The sequence below is a fragment of the Cydia pomonella genome, chromosome 13, assembly GCF_033807575.1.
Source record: "Cydia pomonella isolate Wapato2018A chromosome 13, ilCydPomo1, whole genome shotgun sequence".
Lineage (NCBI taxonomy): Eukaryota > Metazoa > Arthropoda > Insecta > Lepidoptera > Tortricidae > Cydia > Cydia pomonella.
This window is the reverse complement of record NC_084715.1, coordinates 16258261-16278370: the sequence shown is the minus strand read 5'-3', so window position 1 is coordinate 16278370 and position 20110 is coordinate 16258261. Positions and strand designations below refer to the sequence as shown.

The window sequence follows — 20110 nt, the reverse complement described above, 5'->3', positions numbered from 1 at the left end:
GATTATCCACCTGGTTTCTTGAGCTTAATAGTCGCCTCCAAACCTCCCCTTATAGCGACCCCATTCCTCACACAAAGTTTACCTTAAGTTCATATTAGCCTCACTGGATCACTGTTCACTCTGAGTACTGATAACGTTGGTCACAATATACCAGAGACATATCATTATTCTAATAACACCATAAGAACGTTCTTGACTTGATCTAAAAGCAAATATCACTGCCGCGTCGATTTGTTCGCACACAACCTCCTTTTTCCTACTGTCGTTCTCATCTACCCTCTCAACTTCCCTCAAAAAATCCCAATAACCTAGAAGCGGTTACTTAAACGTGACTACTAACGCCATCTACTCCATGACGTTGGCAAATATTAGCTGGATCGCAATACGTTCGCGACAGGAAGCTACAGTTAAAATATTAATTTCTTTGAAAAGTTCTCTTAATGATTCACGTGCTCTTAAGTTACGAATGGCTCTCTATTGTAAGACAAATATAGTTTGTATGTCAGCTGCTCTGCCCCAAACCAGAATACCATATGACATTACACTATGAAAATATATATAATAGACAAGGCGAGCTGTCTCAACATTGGTCAATTGCCTGATTTTCCTAACGGTGTAAGCGGCCGAACTTAGTTTCTTTGCTAGCGTTCTTATATGAGGACTCCATTGTAGATTTATGTCCAATGTACTAACACTTAGTTTTAAACCTTAAATGTTACTAACCATTATGGACCATTGTTGTCTTTTGAAATAAATAAATTAAATTAAATTAAATTAAACCATGAAACAGTGCTTTATCTACCATCTCTAAGTATTCATTATTCAAAAGTATCTTCACTTGATCACTTTTGATTGTATATAAGTGCCAATTACATCCACACTTTATCAGACCTGGGCTATAACCGCGTACATCGAAGTAAGTCAATTGCAGGCATTTTTCTCTGTCACTCTAGTTACGTCTTAGTTGGAGTAAAAAAGAAAGACCCCCATTTTGCGAATTTCTATTTTCGCGCTAAGCCCCCTGATATCAGACCCGATTTCGGGCCCGAGAAAGAGTATTTTGCCGTTTCACCAAATAAATATTAGCACATCGTTTACATTATTTTAAATGTAAAAAATGGTTCATTGCAAAAAATATGAAACATTGAACAATTTTGGCAATTAGAGACAAAGTATTTTTTTAACGAAAACGATTATCAGACATGAAATCGGGACTGATTTCGGGTCCGAAATCGGGAAGTGTGGATGTAATTGATGCTTTCCGCATCTTCATATCAAGTGCCAATTACGTCCACACCTTATCAGGCCTGATATCAGACCCGATTTCGGGCCCGAGAAATAATAATTTTCCTTTTCATCAAATATAAGCACATCGTTTACAATATACAAATCCTCTTTATTGCACAACCTCTGAAAAAATGTAAATGGAAACACATATAATACATAGATAGAGGTAAACAACAGGCGGCTTATCGCTACAGAGCGATCTCTTCCAGATAACCTTTAGGTAGTAGAGAAAAGAAACTTAATTTAAATATAATATTTGAAATGTAAAAATATGGTTCATTTGCAAAATAACAAATATTGAACATTTTGGCAATTAGAGCCAAAGTACTTTTTACTTTTCAAATATTGTTAACGATGTGCTGATATTCCGTGAAAAGAAAACGCTTATCAGGCCCGAAATGGGGACATTTCGTGAAGATATCGAAGTGTGGATGTAATTGGCGCTTCATCAATAATATTGGTCACTTCCACACCACCAGGGCTATACCTAAACGCGAAAATCGTAAGTTTGCAGATTGCAGGCACTTCTCTGTCACTTTAATAAAACTACGTCTCATTGATCGGAAAATTTAATTAGATTGACGAAAACTTGTTCCCGTCTGGGCTGATTTTACCATTATCTGCTTATTTTTTGCGCATGGCAACATTATTGAATCGTAAACTTAAAAATCGTCGCCCCATCCCTAGAATATCACTCTATGTGTCAAATATTTATAATCTGTGGTTTGTAGCGAAAAGTGGACGCCAATTATTGGGCTGTACATTCTTGGGATGAGCAATCCCGGGTCGAGCATTCTCGGTACGGGCCAATAATGTGCGACCAATATTCGGCGTCCACTAAATGGATTCGCATTATAGGGTCGTGTATTATTGGGTTGAGCGTTATCAGGCTGTACAAGCTCGGTCCGGGCCAATAATACGAAGCCACTGTTTGTACAGGGCAATAATGTACAACCCGATAATTGGCGTCCAAAAAAGTGGTCGCCAATTATTGGGATGTACATTATTTGGCTGTGCATTAACCGGACTCAAATTTCTTATTTCTTATCTTATCTTTCCTTGTTATGACTTGTGATCCGTCGTGAATTTTAATATAATATAAATAAATATGTAGTTTCGATGTGTGACTATATCCCAAAGACTAATAACAAGCCAAAATTGTATCTATATCATCCGTAGTCCTCTACTTCTTTTGTATTTGATGTTGTACTGTAGATTTTAAAGACAATCAGTGAGGCCTAGATACATATTTGTGTTAAAAATGGATGATTCAGCACCTATCGTGAAAAATGTAATTCACGCTGGGCAGAAATACAAACCAATATCTGATGGAAGCAAGGTAAATATTGTTTTTTCTCTTCATGATGAGGCACTCATTCATAGACCACAGCCATCTTCTGCAATCGCAGGGTTAGTTAGCCAAACTATATTTATTTCGTAGGTATGTAATGTAAACTTGTATTTCTGTGTATGTGGGTGGGTACCCCTGTTGCAGTGCATTTTTCACATGAAACCCATATTTTTTGAGTGACATATTTACTGTCCTTTCCAGGTGCACTTTCATTTTCAAACATGGAAGTGTGGGAAAGAGAGAGTGCTCATCGACGACAGCAGGAAGATTGGCAAGAAGGAGCCCATGATTCTAGTCATTGGTCACAAGTTCAAGCTGGAGGTCTGGGAGTCCATAGTCAAAATGATGGCCGTTGGAGAAGTAGCCAGCTTTACTGTTAAAAAAGAAGTATGCTAACTTTTAATTAATATGTCTTTCTTCTACTTTGTTTTATATGTCTTATAATTTACTATTTTCATTTAATTAGTCAGCACTTTTTGATACATGTTTTAGAAATATGAATTTCTGGTGTAATACATTTGCACCCATAAGCCACAGATGAAGACAAATGCATTCACATAAATCATTCCCTTCTGTCCCTGCCTCAGGTATGGCGTCAGTCATGTGAGGCGGGACAGCTGGGAATTACACCCAATGTCAATTTTTCAATTACATAATATGATAATATGATGTTGACTTAGGAAAAATACTTCTCTAGGTTTTTTTTTTGGAAAAATGATGGTGTTTAGTTATTATTTATTATTATTTATGAATGTACAAGCAGCTTATAGCTGATACATGCACATCAATGTCCTGCACTTGTGTTTTGTCCATTTATAAAATGTTTGTCAAATCTGTTTTTAAAAGAGTTCACTGAGGGTGCACTGATTACGGATTCGGGCTTATATCAGAAAAACATTTTTTTATACTATATCTATAGTTTTCCTTAATCTATGATAACTGATTTTGTGTGCCTTTGGACAAAGGCCTCCTTTGGGCAAAGAAATGGTATTTAGTTATTAATTAGCCGGGTCCACACAGTGCAAGCATATGCACGCTCGGGCGAGGAGGAGTTGCCACGTAGTCCAAATATCCGTATTGATAGATATCAAAAAGTGACAAGTAACACTTTGCAAAAATTAGTTTAAAAAAAAATCAAATACTTTTTGAGTTACAGTTTTACAAATAGCGTTTACATTTTATATACAAATACATACAAAAGTTTTTTTTTTTGGGAAATTGACTTTAACTCATATAACATTTCCTTCTTTTGGCCTCAGAAATGTGTGGTTAAAATTTCTCGGGTTTCTCATGGGCACCTTGTATATGTTTGAAGACAAAATGCAGGTTTATATATTATGGTCTTGTCAAGCAAAACATACATATTTCAGTTCAAGACAAAAAAATAACATATTATAAATATATATTTATGTTGTTTTCCAGCTAGTATTCAGCTATCCATTTGTGTCGAAAACGTTGCGGGAGCTTGGCCAGGAAACTTCTAAGAAGAAACATGCATGCACTATGACATTGCACACAGAAGGCATTGGCTACCCTGACTTGGACAGTTTGATGAAGGAGCCATGTGATTTAGAATTCATCATAGGTATGTTACACTGTGTTAGAAAATTTACTTTCCATCTCAGCAGCTCAAAGCACCTTTGTGCTTTGATATTTGAACAGTCAGCAATTTTCCATTTTGCCATGAGCGTGGGACGAATTGACCTACAGTTAGAATGCCATTTTTAAAGTGCAAAGTCTAATTCAATATCAATTTGAAACATTACAGTTGCAAGTCGCAAGAACATTCTCCATTTTGTATGGGAATGGCAAAAGTCTACTAGCAATACTAACATTAGTCCAAATAATAGTTTCTTTTGGCATTATCCATTAACATCTGTCAATTCTATCAAGCCATTGATAAAAAATTAACAAAGGTCTTCGTACATTATAGGTTCAAATTGTACTGGCATATTTTGGATTACTTTCTTGTATATCTGAGGCTTAGGATGCTAATATGCACTGGCGTCTAAACTGCGACTTAGAGCTGGTTCCCACTTGTTGGATGTAGGATCCGGATTTTAATCGGATGTCCCAGTGGCAGAAATTTTATATGAAGCTATTCACACTTGCCCGACACCGATTTGCCTGCAACTGGGACATCCAATTAAAATTCCCGACATCCGTCAAGTAGGAACCAGCTGTTACAGGTAGCATCCTCAAGAATCTTTTAGGGCGTCTGTTAGCGTGGACGTGTCTACGGAGCGGGCGCACGCACGCGGGTACCATTGTAGGTAAAATCCGTCGCACGAGTCCGCTCCAGTTAGCGTTGCTCGTACTATTTTCCTTAACCCGCTCACCCGCTTTGTGCAACCGCGCCATCTTGTGGACGCCCTTATTTCCAATCTTGTGTTGTAGAACTGCTTCGTGTGGAACGATCCGACGAGTACGAGAAGGAAGTGTGGCAGCTCTCCTCACAAGAGCGGCTGGAGCTGGTGCCCAGCCTCCGGGAGAAGGGCAACCAGCTGTACGGACAGAAGAAATATGACGAGGCTGAGGAGGTGTACGCCAAGGCCATTGCTATTTGCGAACAGCTTATGATAAGGTATTTTGTCTTTTAATATTTACTTACCCTTTACAGGTAAAACAAGTGGCACATCCTAACTGTTACTTGAAATAGGAGGCAAATAAAAAAAAAATAGTGGAATGGGTTGTCCCTCCAAAGAAATATTGAATTTCGCGCCTTTTTCTACTGAGAAATTGGGTATGCCCGAGTATATGATATAATGATCCTTTTCGGGAGATATTTTTTCTCCTAAAGGGGTTTTACTTTTCGCTTTAGTAAGGTGGTTTCTACCAATGTCGAGGTGCCTGCCTTACAGAAAACCGCAGCCACTAATAACACTAGACCCTACTCAAAGTGTCGTGTTCCTGCCGGAGAGTAAGGTTACCAGGGCTCAACGAGGGTGCGGAGTGTTAGGGTTGGCAACGCGCATGTAACTCCTCTGGAGTTGCAGGCGTCCATAGGCTACGGAGACTGCTTACCATCAGGCGGGCAGTATGCTTGTTTGCCACCAAAGTAGTAGTGGATGTTATTTTATGGTTTTTATTTTGGAATTTTTGCATATTGGTAGTTTGTAGTCTATAGCCGAGTCCACACAGAGCGAGCATACGCGCGAGGCAATTTCCTCACGCAAAAAACGGCCAGTGTAGATTGCCTCGCGCGTATGCTTGCTCAGTGTGGACCCCTACGACACTTATGACGATATACATGCTATGAAAGCTGTCCTAAGTTGAGTTTTGTTCTGTGTAGTTTCCACACTTTGCCATTTATAAATTATTTTATTATTCAACAGAGAAAGAAAATGTGACGAAGAATGGATCAACTTGAACAAAATAAAGTTACCGCTACTACTGAACTACGCGCAGTGCAAACTCATCAAAGGCGAGTACTACGCCGTCATCGAGCACTGCAACACCGTGCTGGAACACGACAAAGGTACGTGAGCTTTATACAGCCGAATGTTACACTTTTATAGCTCTAAAGAGACAACCAATCAAACATCCATACAAAAGTTGGACCTTGTTTTATAGCTAATTGGGATGAATTTTGTTTGTTTGAGAAAGCGATGAAACAAAAGCAATGCTATTTATTTTGTATGTGGGTAGTGTGCACAATGTAATTTTGGCGGCGGAAAACATATTTTTCCTTAGTCTCCCATTGACCACGAGCGATGTGGTATGGCCGATGTCGTGTAGTTGGTACTATTGTGTATTCTGCAGTCAGTTGTCATGAAAAGTAGTCAGAGACCAGTCAATTATGAAGACTGCCTATGTTGATAACATGACCTAAGATATAGATTTATCGGAGAATACAAGGAAGTAGTTAGTTGGGTCGGCAACGCACATATAACACCCCTGGAGTTGCAGGCATCCATAGGCTACGATGACCGCTTACCATCAGGTGGGACGTATGCTTGTTTGCCACTGACGTGGTATTAATAAAATAAGTTGACTCTTTTAATGTGTAAACCTTACCTTACAGACAATGAAAAAGCTCTATACAGACGAGCGAAAGCCCACGTCGGAGCTTGGAACCCGTCGCTCGCGGAAGAGGACTTCCTCCGCCTGAAGACTCTCAACCCCACGATGGGCCCAACGGTGGACAAGGAGCTAGCGCACATAAGGAAACTGCAGAAGGATAAGGAGAGCAAAGACAAAGATGCTTTAAGAAAGATGTTCGGGACCGACAACGGCACGTAGCGTTCATCGTCCAGTAACTCCTCGAGTCCGGTTTCATAACTTCGAAATAAGTTTGCCCGATGTTGCATCTGCCATATTTTCATTGGACCGAACGCGTTTTTATAAAAAAGCCGTTAATTTTTCAAAAGCTTTGAAAAAGGAATCCGCGGCTTCTAGCCACAAAGTTTCGGTTACATTGGTACCACTTCGAAAAATTCAACGGTTTTTAAAATAAAACGCGTTCCGATAAATGAAGTTTTTAAACTGAAATAAATGTCATATTGAAAGAAAAAATGACCAAGGCCGCCATGCTGGAATCGAACCAGCGTCCTCTGTTTATGCATCATTTATCAGTCTTAGTAATTTGGCTAATGAATCATCAGACAAATAATGTTTCGAAGTTGCAACAGGTAGGCAATCCTCGAGTCCCGGTAAAAGTGAACTCTAAGGGCTAGTTATTACTACATATGTGCAAGTTGCGAAAAGTTTCCAAAAATTTGAAAAAACTCCCGGAAATTTCATTTTTTTTTTACATGAAATGAAGGTAACTCAGTAATTACCACCGTGACCATGGCAACGAAGGACACTAAGAAGTTGATTGGTCCTAGAAAACGTTTGAAAAGTGATAAACTCTCCGAGCTTAAAGGAACTTTAGTGATTAACTGGCCATTCGTAATCAAGCTTTATTGCAATGAGATAAGATCTACCAAAAGTAAGTTGTTATTAAGTGTGTTGTTTGTACAAGTGACTTAAATTACAATTTCTATGACTAAGAATGAAACTATTCACTTTCGGAAAGTACAAATTGAAATTCACCCTTTTAAAATTTATACTATTTATAGCCACTTCTATTGAACACTATTTGTGGCGTTCCATAACTAAAGGGTCCTTAAGCTCCAGGTACACCCTTCTCTGATGGAAAGCCACATTTAAGAAAAGTTTACTTAATTATCTATAATTTGTTATTTATTTATAAATACACTATGTGTAATATAATTTGATGTCGTTAAACGTGACTAACTTTTTATTATTCCCACCTACTAATAATTAGTAATCTATATACAATCGTGATAATTAATCGTGATTAGAGAGCTTTTCAGTCGAGTACCGTGTTTAGGCAACGAAGCTTGCTGAGTTGCCTAAGTAAGGCACGAGATTAAAAAGCTCTCTTTTATATCACTATTGTATACTAGTATTTTATACAATCGTGATATAATAGAGCTTTTCAGTCGAGTACTGTGTTTAGGCAACGAAGCTTGCTGAGTTGCCTGAGTAAAGTACGATATTGAAAAGCTTGATTATATCCCTATGGTATACAATACTTTTTCTACGAGGCGTCTAAAATAATACTTTTTTACTATAAAACCTTGACATACAATTAATGAACTTTGGTAAGTATCTCAGTAGACAAAAATGTAGTACAAAATACATAAACGCGCGGCTTCACGCCCCGCGCCTGTTTAGTCTTTTCCACGGGAGCGCGGCGGCATCTTTTTTTGGGGTATCTTTTTTCCCAATTTCCTTCACAAATATTTTTTTTTCTTTATAAAAAAAAAGAAAAAACTATTTTTGGAATGTACAATTTGAGCTCTTTCTTATGATATCCCATTTGACCTAGTCACTAGACTTTGAAATTTTGCCCCCTCTTCATATTGGGCGCTGACCATTGTTAATAAAAAAAATACTTTCAATGTGTCTAGCTCATAACTATTCCAAATTTCAAATCGATAGTTTATTTGGTTCCCGGGGTATTTAGCGATGTGACAGACAGGGAGACAGACGGACGGACGGACGGACAGACAGACAGACAGACATAGTCGCAACATTATAAAGATTCCTTTTGTACCTTTTTGGTACGGAACCCTAAAAACAACGCAACTCGCACGCGAGATGGCTATAATTACCAATTTCAAAGGATAATTATAGCCTTTCCGAGGGGAAAAACAACAAAAACTTTATACCGCAAATGCTTTTTTTAATTTCAAGCAATATTCCATAGCTAACAATACTTAGGAAGGATAGAACATAGATCTTAACATTAATGCAAATACACATACAAATATGGATCTTATAATTTCTGAAATGATGCGTTTTAAGTTATAAATAATAAATATAATAATGAACATAAAGGTAAGTATCATGATTGGCTTTAGAATGTTAGGTTCGTCATCAAACGAAGAGGAACCTAACATTCTATCCCGAATATACTGTGAGTCCTCGGGTTGGACAGATATAGCACCCTTACAATGGCGAGAGTTTTTAGGGGGCGAATAAGTTAGTTGAGAATGGTCGGAGCTACTAGAAGGCGAATACATTTCAGGAGCGTCATCGGAAATTTCCAACGGCAAAGGAAGAATTGGTTGAGGATTGTTTGCTGTGTCAGTAAAATTATTATAATAGTATTGTGTTTGTGTTGCTAGGAGACTAAGAAGATGTGGTTGAGTCAAAAGATATTGAAGTACAAGACGATCGACGAGTATATCGTTATACGAATAATTTACGGCAGGTATATATTTATATATTTTTAGCTCAGTATCAGTAAACATCGAGATGTCGATAAATCCTTTTAGTTTATCACTAACAGGTGTGTAGTAGATGAACGTCTCTTTATGTCGCGAAATGGCCACAATCAGGTGAGGGTATGACTTATAAAGAGGCTCTTGCAAGTTATGCGACATCCTCACCAGCACTACGTGGGCTGCCTCCTTGCCCTGGTACTCGTGTACGGTCGACACGTCGTACCCAGCATCCCTCATTAGTTTCTTTTCGGCCTGCTTAAACACCAGATATTTTGTACTTTCCGATCTTGGAATGTCTTTCAGCGATGTAATTTTTTTACACTTCAAACTGCGCAGAACATCCGACGCTGAATACACGCAGCCGTCGTAGTCACAGTTTTTATTCAGGATGGCCATTACGTCGACTGGACACCTGTAAGAAACGTTTAAGGGTTCGGTAGGCTTGAAGAACTGCAAGAATTTCGAGAAGTTGTCATACATCAGCGTTGCATCAGATCTCTTAATATATCCGAGCTGCTTAGGATCGCCCAGCAAGTATAAATATCGGCAGCGGCTGAACAGGCACACGAGGAATAGTTTCCCAGGGTGCTCTATGAGCGCTTCGTCTACCCACACGTCGGAATACATGTCCCGGCTATTAAGTAAATACGAGTCGATGGTCCTGTAACATCGAGTGTAGTGGGATGGCTCACCGCCCCTTAGTGCGGCCATACGCGCCCGAATATCTTCAGCTCCTTCCTTGCCGGACGTGAGCACCAGACTGCCCACTTGCCCAGCCTGTGGTTCTTGATGATGTGCCTCGTTTTTCCGCAGCCGGGCACCCCGACTATCAGACTAATGCTCGGCATTACGAATTCAGAAAAAAGTGAACGACTGGCATCAGTTGCTGCCAGCAAGTTTGGTTCTTGCATTAACTTTGTGTATTTCCCCACAAGCAATAATCTTTTGTTAGTATTCTCGTTTTTAGCTTCTATAAAATCTACAAACTCTTCTCCGTTGTAACAATATTTATATGTAGGTTCTCCTGGTATTATAAGCCAAGCTTCTGTTATTCTATCGTATATAGCAAAATTCTCCTTGTGTCTTTGACATGTTTCCTTCATTCCATTACTTAATGGAATTGATAACTTGGAATATATTAATGAATAATAATGTAATGCTTCCTTTTCAACATATTTCCATAGAGCTGTTATTTCTATAACGGCATTTAAGGCGTTAAGCCTCTCTTTGTCATTGTTTTCATCACCATTTAAATATCGTGGTTGAAATTTAGGTTTGGGATGTACCTTGCTAAAAACTAATTAGATCAGAAGTTGCCCAACGGGTAAATTATCAATATCGTCATCAAACATATCTTGCGACTGTATGTCCTATATGTCGATAAATTGCAGTTACTTAGGTAACTAAGGTATATGTAAGTAGCGTAGGTACAACACTTTATCATATGCTGAAACCAAAACAGACTAAGTAAATGGTTTATTTACCTAATACAGTCAGCAGCTACAACCCATGTGCAGTTTTGAGGCATCGACACTAGGGTTCCCATCCTAAGAGTTCGCTTTTCGCTTCAATCCAGAGGGTCTACCGCGAAAATCTAAATTTTGTTAGCTGCCTCTCTAGCGCTCGAATCCACACGGGTGACAGAGAAACAAATAACGTAATTTCGATTTTCACAATAGACCCTAAGGTTCCTAGCACTTCTAGCCAAAGAGAATAGATGATGATGAAGGGAGAGAGACGTGAGTCTGTCACAATTAAGAGGTTGTAAGAAATCCCGAGCAAAATAAAATATGTCTCTTACCCCATCCAACGTTAAATATTTTAGATTTTAGTCTCATTTGCTAAGAGTCATAGAACACACGAGCGCACTCTTTATTGTGACAGACTCACGTCTCCCTTCATCATCATCTAATCTCTTTGGCTAGAAGTACTACAGTTGTTACAGGTGCCTGCATAAACTTCTAGTATCATTTGTATGTCTTTCCCATCACGGAACAATGGTGTTCCGGACCTTTGGAAGGCGAGTGCGGAGCCGAAGCCAACCCATAGAGCCCCTTTTGACTAATGAAATGTAAGGGATACGCCGAGCGAATGTTGCCCTTGCCCGTGTCATGGGACGCAGGGACGCACGCAGAGCAGAGGTAGCACCCGCCAGGAACACCAGGGTGTAAGGACTACTGAGAGTTGATGGAATCTAAAATGAACTAGGCAATTGGTGAAAGCGATGGAGTTAATACTGGGCTATGGTATAGAAAACCAGGAACCTGCCTAATTAAATAAAAAGAAACCTGTCCTAAGATCTTCATCCTTACCTGAACTAAGAATCCAATTAGAAACTCTTTATAATATTTTTATCCTGTCATCTTCAGAATGACATGTGATTTGTAAGCAAAGAGCACTGACATATATGTACTATAACCTCAATGGCAAAGAGTAGGTATCAAAGAAGTAGGTATATGAGTATAATACCGTCACATACTTTATATCGTCCAAGGTCACACATGTGTTATAGGCTATAGTAGTGGGGCGACGCTCCTCCATTGCTCCGAGCAATTATTAGGGTTGGCACAACTTGAGGTCACTTTGCCTGCATGACCACAGATAAGATAATTACTTGAATTTTAACAACCCTTAATGGCCGAAAGGGATAGTGCCATACATAAGAAAGGGACAGCATGATTCGTCCCTGAATCGCTGTCAAACTTCGGTTTTGTAGGAAGTGACATTTATGTAGAAGTTCAATGTGTAGGTACAGCGGGGGAGACACTGAGAAATGTAGTTCACGTTAAGTACTAAAGATGGTGGCGATACTTATTTATTAGTTGGATCCAAACTACATCACCAGATGTCACAACTGTCATAGCTCAATTATGACTTAAGTACTAGTTTGGCGCAAAGACCCAAAATGAGTCTTGGCCTCCAACACAAGAGCACGCCATTTTACCCGGTCCTGCGTAGCTTTGCAAAGATTTCTGCTAAGTATTTGATTAATTCCGATAGAGACTTGTATGATGCACTAGAGTGCATCTATGGAGGTACGTGCGTAGACAAGACACGATCTTTGCCTGATATCCATCAGCTGCAAGAAGGACCCGAATCACGATATCATTATAGTAAGGCCAAGATAAGAGTTTGCAGCCCAGACAGTGCAAGTGTTATTTTAACGTCAAAATTCTATGAAATCATGACGTTTTTGAACACTTGCACAGGCTGGGCTATCAAAATAGCTTGGTCTGACTCTACTCATGTGTTTATTTTAAAGAATATCTGGAGCTAAATGTTTACGGATATTTTAATCCTTATTGTAAACCTTAACTTGACTTGTATGGCACTCTCTCTCATTTTTTGTAATTATTTTTGATATTTTAATATTTATAATCGGTATGACGTAACTTTTTGACTTGATATTGTATAACCAGTATTTTTAGTCCAAGTGTATAACTTGTATAACTTATTTTATACTCTTTATAGGTATAAATTTATCTATGATGTCAAATATTTATAAATTTTCTGTACTGTGGCGAAATTTTACTACTGTTAGTAGCAATTCGAGCCAATATACAGTGCATGTTTACCTGTATAGGTAGCATATTGGAGAAACTTATTCAAAATATTGTATCCGACACCTACGTAACCTAATATTAATAATATATGCAAATCATTCAAGCGCCAATTACATCTACACCAATATCGGGCCCGAAATCAGTTCCGATGTCGGGCGTGATAATCGTTTTCCGTTTCAGATTCGGCACATCGTTAACAATATTTGAAATGTAAAAAATACTTGTCTCCGATTGCCAAAAATGTTCAATGTTTGATATTTTTGCATATAAAGCATTTTTTTTACATTTCAAATATTGTAAACGATGTGCTGATATTTGGTGAAACGGAAAAATACTCTTGCTCGGGCCTGATAAAGTGTGGATGTATACATGACGCGGCGAATGAAGATGTCAAAATCAAATGTTTTTGAACTTTTTTTTGGTACTTACACTTTTTTTATTTAGAAATATAACAATTAGTCCGCCTGTTGTTACCTACTAATTTAAGTCCTGTCTTTGTTTGTAATATGAGCTTTTCTTTAGTAGTGCACAATAAAGAATTTTATTATTATTATCTTTATTCATTTAATATCTATTATTATTATTATTATTAATTAGGTAATAATAAACAATTATCCTTTAAATTATGTCTATCCAAAAGCGAATTCGAAGAACTGTCATAGAAATCACCATTCGCCGCGTCAAGTATAATTGGAACTTTACGGGGATTCCATATTTTTCTGCCATAGCAACATTAGATCATTGGATACTTTGAAACCTCTACGTTTAGGTACCTATACCTACTACCTACCTAGATTTCGTCTAACATCTAGAATATAAACACGTCCATATTTATCCTGTCAAGTGTCAATTTATTTATCCAGCCAGTGTATGCGCTGATTGAACAAGCATAAGACGTACATAAGACGTATTAATTATTGTGAACGTAAGCAATAATATATGTGATTAACTTCAAAGGAAAATTGGATGAAGGGTACGTACTTATTTGAAATTATATACATATTATAAATATGTATCATAAAAGAAGTGAAGACAAATAAACTCGTTACTCTCGTTACTTTACTTTTCTAGTAAGCAAACAGAGTTTTGTGCTAACGAATTTACATTATTTTTACTCGTAACAACGCGCATTATTGTATACTCCTGATTTTTCCATTCACAGAGATGAGGTTATCTTAGATTAGGTTATGTATGAATCAAACGCAAACTTCAAGGTTACCCAAATCCACGTCAGTATCTACTTTACAGACAAATTATTGACGTAAAAGTCAACTCAGGTTTATATTAATGATAGGTAGTATTCATATATTGTGATTCGTCCTTAAATTATCTTCGCGATAAGCATAAAAACAAGAAATCCTTGCCTCGTTGAGTCATTAGCACCGCGAACTGACAAGTCTTAAGCGCCATAGAACCTTAATGGCGCTTAAGTCTTTTATATCAATTGCCTCCCTTTTCTTTTGGACATAAAAAAAACGCCTGATTGAACCTGCTCACAAAATTTCACGAGAATCGGTTGAGAAATGCAATATGTGGAAGACATCATCTGAACATATGAAAGATATGAAAGATACGTAAGTCCCTAAATAATAAAAGAAAAAAAAAAGAAAGCATTTCGCCTCAGGTGAAATGGAGACCTTCGCTTTTCGCTCAATCAAAATAGAATAGAACCTACATTTAATGCAAACGTGTTATTAAAACGAGTCCTGATGGCCTACTGCGAACCACGTTCGACGTGTTACCTCTCTGTCGCACTTGTAAATTCGTACGTAAGTGTGCCAGGGAGGCAACACGTCGAACGTGGTTCGCGGTAAGCCCTCCGAGATGCCTTTTATGAGCCGTACGCAGCGAACGAAAAAAACGTACGCGAATACGTCTATTTTTTCTAAAAATAGAATTGTGACATTGCTGTATTTCAATACCACTATCCACCTAGATATGCATATCTAAGCACAAAAAAATGATCTGTAGACCTCGCGACCGTCTTAAAAAAAACCGGCCAAGTGAGTCGGACTCGCACAGGAAGGGTTCCGTACCATTATCAATAAAAACGGTCACCCATCCAAGTACTGACCTCGCCCGACGTTGCTTAACTTCGGTGATTGGATGGGAACCTCGAGATTGGAAAGAAATATTTATTTTATTTTGTTTTTAGTATTTGTTGTTATAGCGGCAACAGAAATACATAATCTGTAGAAATTTCAACTGGCTGACTATCACAGTTCATGAGATACAGCCTGGTGACAGACGGACAGCGGAGTCTCAGTAATAGGGTCCCGTTTGACCCTTTGGGTACGGAAAAACAACGGGTTGCACTCCGGGAGTGCCGGCAGAAGTGAAAACTTGAATATTAACATTGTGCATTTTTGAAATTTTGGAATGGTTAGGGAATAATTTTGCCTACTTTTCTCGTCTTTTTAGGGTTCTGTAGCCAAATGGCAAAAAACGGAACCCTTATAGATTCGTCATGTCCGTCTGTCTGTCCGTTTATGTCACAGCCACTTTTTTCCGAAACTATAAGAACTATAGTGTTCAAACTTGGTAAGTAGATGTATTCTATGAACCGCATTAAGATTTTCTCACAAAAATAGAAAAATAACAATAAATTTTAGGGGTTCCCCATACTTGAACTGAAACTAAAAAAAATTTTTTTCATCAAACCCATACGTGTGGGATATCAATTCTATGGATAGGTCTTTAAAAATGATATTGAGGTTTCTAATATAATTTTTTTCTAAACTGAATGGTTTGCGCGAGAGACACTTCCAAAGTGGTAAAATGTGTCGTGTCCCCCCCCCCCCCCCCCTGTAACTAATAAAATAAGAGAAAAATAAACCTAAAAAAATTATATGATGTACATTACCATGCAAACTTCCACCGAAAATTGGTTTGAACGAGATCTAGTAAGTAGGTTTTTTGAATACGTCATAAATCTTTAAAAAAAAATTTTTTCATCAAACCCATACGTCTATCTATGGATACCTCCTCAAAAATGATATTGAGGTTTCTAATATTTTTTTTTCTAAACTGAATAGTTTGCGCGAGAGACACTTCCAAAGTGAAAAAATTAAAAATCTAAATACATTTATTTCAGACAAACATGGTCCATATTTATTAGTACATGTTAAGAATTAAAATCTATGACTAAGGTTAACTTAAAAAAAACTTAAATAACTATCTTAGGTACTAGAGATAAATGCAGAGAGGACCAATGTCAGCCACGACGGTGCGACTCTGTGGCGGCTGTCGCACACCCTGCGGAGCGTAGCGGCGCAGCGCTTGCGCAGTGTCGCGTGGAATCCGTCCACATGTGCATCTGCGAACATGCCCGACGCACTGCAGTACCGAGGCAGCCGCAACATTACCCTGAACGTGTCATTATATTGTACGCGCATGGCGTTAAAAGCCTTTTGCGTGTACCGAGTCCACAGGCTGCAGGTGTACAGCGATGTACAGAACGCTCGAAATAATGTTATTTTAACTTATGCTGTACACGGGCTGAACCTGCGAGCTATCATATTGACCCTGACGGCCAAGGCCCTCCGCTCCCTCTCAATATCAGCGTCATCACGAAAATCGTCGGTTACCAAGTGCCCAAGCTACTTAAATGAGGAAACCCTTTTTAGTTGCATGCCATTCAAACGAATAGGTGGGATGTGTGATGGGCACTTGCTTCCCGCTTGGAAGACCATGTACTCGCTCTTCTTTACGTTGTATTTAAGGTTATGCGTTAGGGCATATGACTCGCACTTCTCAATAAGCAATCTCAAACCACCAACTGACGGGCTCAACAGTACCATGTCATCTGCATAGCTTATGTTATTGAAACAAACTCTATCTATATGACAGCCGACATGTGTACTGCTGAGCCCGCCGATCAACGCATCGATATACAAATTGAAAAGTTTAGGTGAGGTCAGTCCCCCCTGCCGCACCCCACACTCCAGACCGTACTCTTCCGACAAGACACTACCCCAGCGAACACAATTTCGCTGGCCAGCATACCAACATCTGAATATGCGTGTGAGTTCCTTAGGAAAATGCACTTCGTCAAGCTTATTCCAAAGTAGATCATAGTTAACAAGATCGAAGGCTTTGGAAAGATCGAGAAAACACGTATAAACAGGTGTCTTTCTGCGTGTGTAGTACTCAACAGCTTGCTTTAGACAAATGATGGCACTTTCAGTAGATAAACCGGCTCTGAAAGCCGAACTGTGCATCATGTAATTTTATACATTTGTCCAATTGCACATTGAGCAAGCCGTTGAGCACCCTAGCTACAATTGTTGCTAGAGATATAGGCCTGTAGTTGGCCCTGTTGGATATATCACCCGTTTTATTTTTGACAATGGGCACAACAATTGTTTTGGTCAGGTACGAGTGACATATACAAAGGTTAAAAAACATTGCCAATACGCGGGGCAGGTGAGGACCAGCAAACAGCAGATGCTCGATACTTAAATGATCGTGACCGGGTGACTTTCCTCTCTTCATATTCTTTATTATTTTTCTTACTTCATCTGCACTGAAATGTCACTCCCCTCCGATTTTTTTATTTAACAACCAAACATGCTCACAAAATGTCACAAGATTCCGTTAAAAAATTCGACCTGCAGAGATCATTCGGACATACGAATGAAACGGAAATCTTCGCTAACGCTCTGTTAATAATACTGCCTTTTGTTAATTTTGTTTCAGGGTCTTCACTGCAAAATAAGATATCTGAAGGTTCGAAAGTTATTTTAAAACAATAGGTAATTAATTTAGTATCTTATACATAAAGGTCTAAGATACCACTGCCTCAATGGCCCATATATATTATAAATTCAAAGGAAAAGGAGGGCGCGTATTGGAGGGCGAAAAGAAAATATACGAAAAACCTGAATTTAAGCCTCAATATTTGGAAAGCAACAATAAAAAGGCAGCAATAATCAATGCGATCATAGAAATTACAACATTGTGGAAATATGTCGTAAATAACGCGTTCCATAACTATTCGCACATGTATTCTCTACTGAAATATCCATTAATTGACCAGGAAAAGGTGATATGCCAGAAGCACAGTGAGAGTTTTGCCGTATATGATAGAATAACAGAAGAGTGGCTCGTTGTTCCAAGCGAACCATCATATCAATTTTGTTACGACGGAAAAGACTTCATAGATTTTTCGATGGCTAAAAATGATAAAAAGGGCTGGAGGTTTCTGCTTGTAGGGAAATTTACAAAAATGATGCAAGAACCGAACTTGCTGACAGAAACTAACAGTTGTTGGGCATATTTGGATGAATTCGTAGCGCCGAATATTAGGCTGATTGTCGGGGTGCCTGGCTGCGGGAAGACAAGGTACATTATCAAGAACCATAACCCGGGCAGTCTGGTGCTCACGTCCGGTAAAGAGGCAGCTGAAGATATCCGCAAGCGTATGGCCGAAAAGAATGATGCTCCGCAATCTAATTACAGTCGGTCGTATAGGACGATCGACTCATACTTAATAAACAAGCGAGAGATGTATGTCGACGTGTGGGTAGACGAGGCGCTTATGGAGCACCCCGGGAAACTATTCCTCGTGTGCCTGTTTAGTCGCTGCCGGAATTTATACTTGCTGGGCGACCCCAACCAGCTCGGCTATATCAACAGAACTGAAGTAACATTGCTATATGACAAGTCTTCCATGTTCTTCAAGCCTACCGAAACCTTAAACGTTTCTTACAGGTGTCCTGTTGACGTAATGGCCGTTTTATCTAAAAAGTGTGACTACGATGGCTGCGTGTATTCAGCGTCGAATGTTCTGCGCAGTTTGAAGTGTAAAAAATTTACATCGCTTAAAGACGTTCCAAGATCGGAAGGTACCAAATATCTGGTGTTTAAACAGGCGGAAAAGAAACTAATGAAGGAGGCTGAGTACGACGTGTCGACCGTGCACGAGTACCAGGGCAAGGAGGCAGCGCATGTAGTTATAGTGAAGATGTCGCACAACTCACGGGAGACACAGAGCGAGTCGGCGCGGCACCTGGTGGTGGCCATGTCGCGACACAGAGAGTCGCTCGTGTACTACTCGCCGGTGAGAGACAGCCTGAGAAAACTTATGGAAACGCGATTGACTGATGAGGAGCTTAGAAGTCATCAAAAGTCGCTTATGTCTTATCTCGCACCTATAAAACACAGTATTACAATAATAAGCGGACTGGTTCGTACTGTTTATTATTGTGGTTGTGTTGTGGTTTGTTGGTTTATAATTATTATTGTTTGGTTTAAGAATGATAGAAAAAAACGCAATAAAAATATTAGCTGGAGTAAAAAACAGGCATCCTTGTAAGGAACTTTTAAAATTTACGGTATCATTATTCACTGTAAATTTATGAAGTTCTAATATTCGTAAGAAAAAACTTGCCGATGTTTAAACGTGTTGGAGTCATGGGCAAACAAATCAAGAGGGCCTACCGCGAACCACGTTCGACGTGTTGCCTCTCTGTCGCACTTGTAAATTTGTACGTAAGTGTGACAGGAAGGCAACCCGTCGAACGTGGTTCGCGGTAAGCCCTCTGATCAACGGGAAGGCTGCGAACAGTGTCGCGTCGCATGGCACTTTCATGTAAAAACCCACAAGTGATAGGCTCAACTTACTATGAGCATCTGTCCGCGGACTTACGAACTGAAAATTCTGACGAAGCATTTGAACGTCAATTGAGAAACCCATTATATTCAGTGACTTAATTGTAATGCTTTTGTTTAACTTTGATTGTAATTTGGCTTTATTGAACATTTTGTATTATTTTTATTTGATATATTGCTCTTAGTTTTTAAGATGACGATCATTATGAGATATATTTTTATTTTTAAGTTGACATGATTTTACATTGTTTACTTATTTAATATTTGGCATTATTTCCATTTTTGACATTTAAATTGTATATACTGACGATCATAATATAAATTCGTGTAGATTGACATAGCATAATTTATAGTGATTTATTATTATGAAATAAATGAAATGAAATCAAATAGGAGGTATATAAATTAATTTTTAAGTTTTTTTAACGCAGACATAAGCAATAAAATAAATAAATACTTAATTCGACCTAATAGAATACCTGACCTAGCACCAAATAATTATTGATTATTACAAGGTATTATAATAAGTCTAAGAAATAAATCGCTTGGTAGTTGAT

General features: G+C 38.6%; 2 protein-coding genes across 2 annotated transcripts; both read left to right on the top strand.

Moving 5' to 3' along the window:
* Positions 1 to 2323: 2323 nt before the first annotated feature.
* On the top strand, positions 2324 to 7875 carry LOC133524397 (aryl-hydrocarbon-interacting protein-like 1). Its single transcript, XM_061860382.1, has 6 exons — positions 2324 to 2626; positions 2840 to 3025; positions 4061 to 4223; positions 5036 to 5222; positions 5974 to 6116; positions 6663 to 7875. The coding sequence occupies exons 1-6, from the start codon at positions 2549 to 2551 to the stop codon at positions 6878 to 6880; spliced, it is 975 nt and encodes a 324-aa protein (XP_061716366.1). The 5' UTR covers positions 2324 to 2548; the 3' UTR covers positions 6881 to 7875.
* Positions 7876 to 13610: 5735 nt separating this feature from the next.
* On the top strand, positions 13611 to 19943 carry LOC133524396 (uncharacterized). The gene is made up of 2 exons (XM_061860381.1): positions 13611 to 13914; positions 17640 to 19943. The coding sequence occupies exon 2, from the start codon at positions 17746 to 17748 to the stop codon at positions 19255 to 19257; it is 1512 nt and encodes a 503-aa protein (XP_061716365.1). The 5' UTR covers positions 13611 to 13914; positions 17640 to 17745; the 3' UTR covers positions 19258 to 19943.
* Positions 19944 to 20110: the final 167 nt, after the last annotated feature.

What these genes read in the sequence shown, in the direction of transcription:
- LOC133524397 (XM_061860382.1), top strand. Translation starts at nt 2,549, where the DNA reads ATGGATGATTCAGCACCTATCGTGAAAAATGTAATTCACGCTGGGCAG. An exon ending in CAATATCTGATGGAAGCAAG is followed by an intron (nt 2,627 to 2,839) that starts GTAAATATTGTT and finishes TGTCCTTTCCAG; the next exon opens with GTGCACTTTCATTTTCAAAC. An exon ending in GCTTTACTGTTAAAAAAGAA is followed by an intron (nt 3,026 to 4,060) that starts GTATGCTAACTT and finishes GTTGTTTTCCAG; the next exon opens with CTAGTATTCAGCTATCCATT.
- LOC133524396 (XM_061860381.1), top strand. Translation starts at nt 17,746, where the DNA reads ATGGCCCATATATATTATAAATTCAAAGGAAAAGGAGGGCGCGTATTG.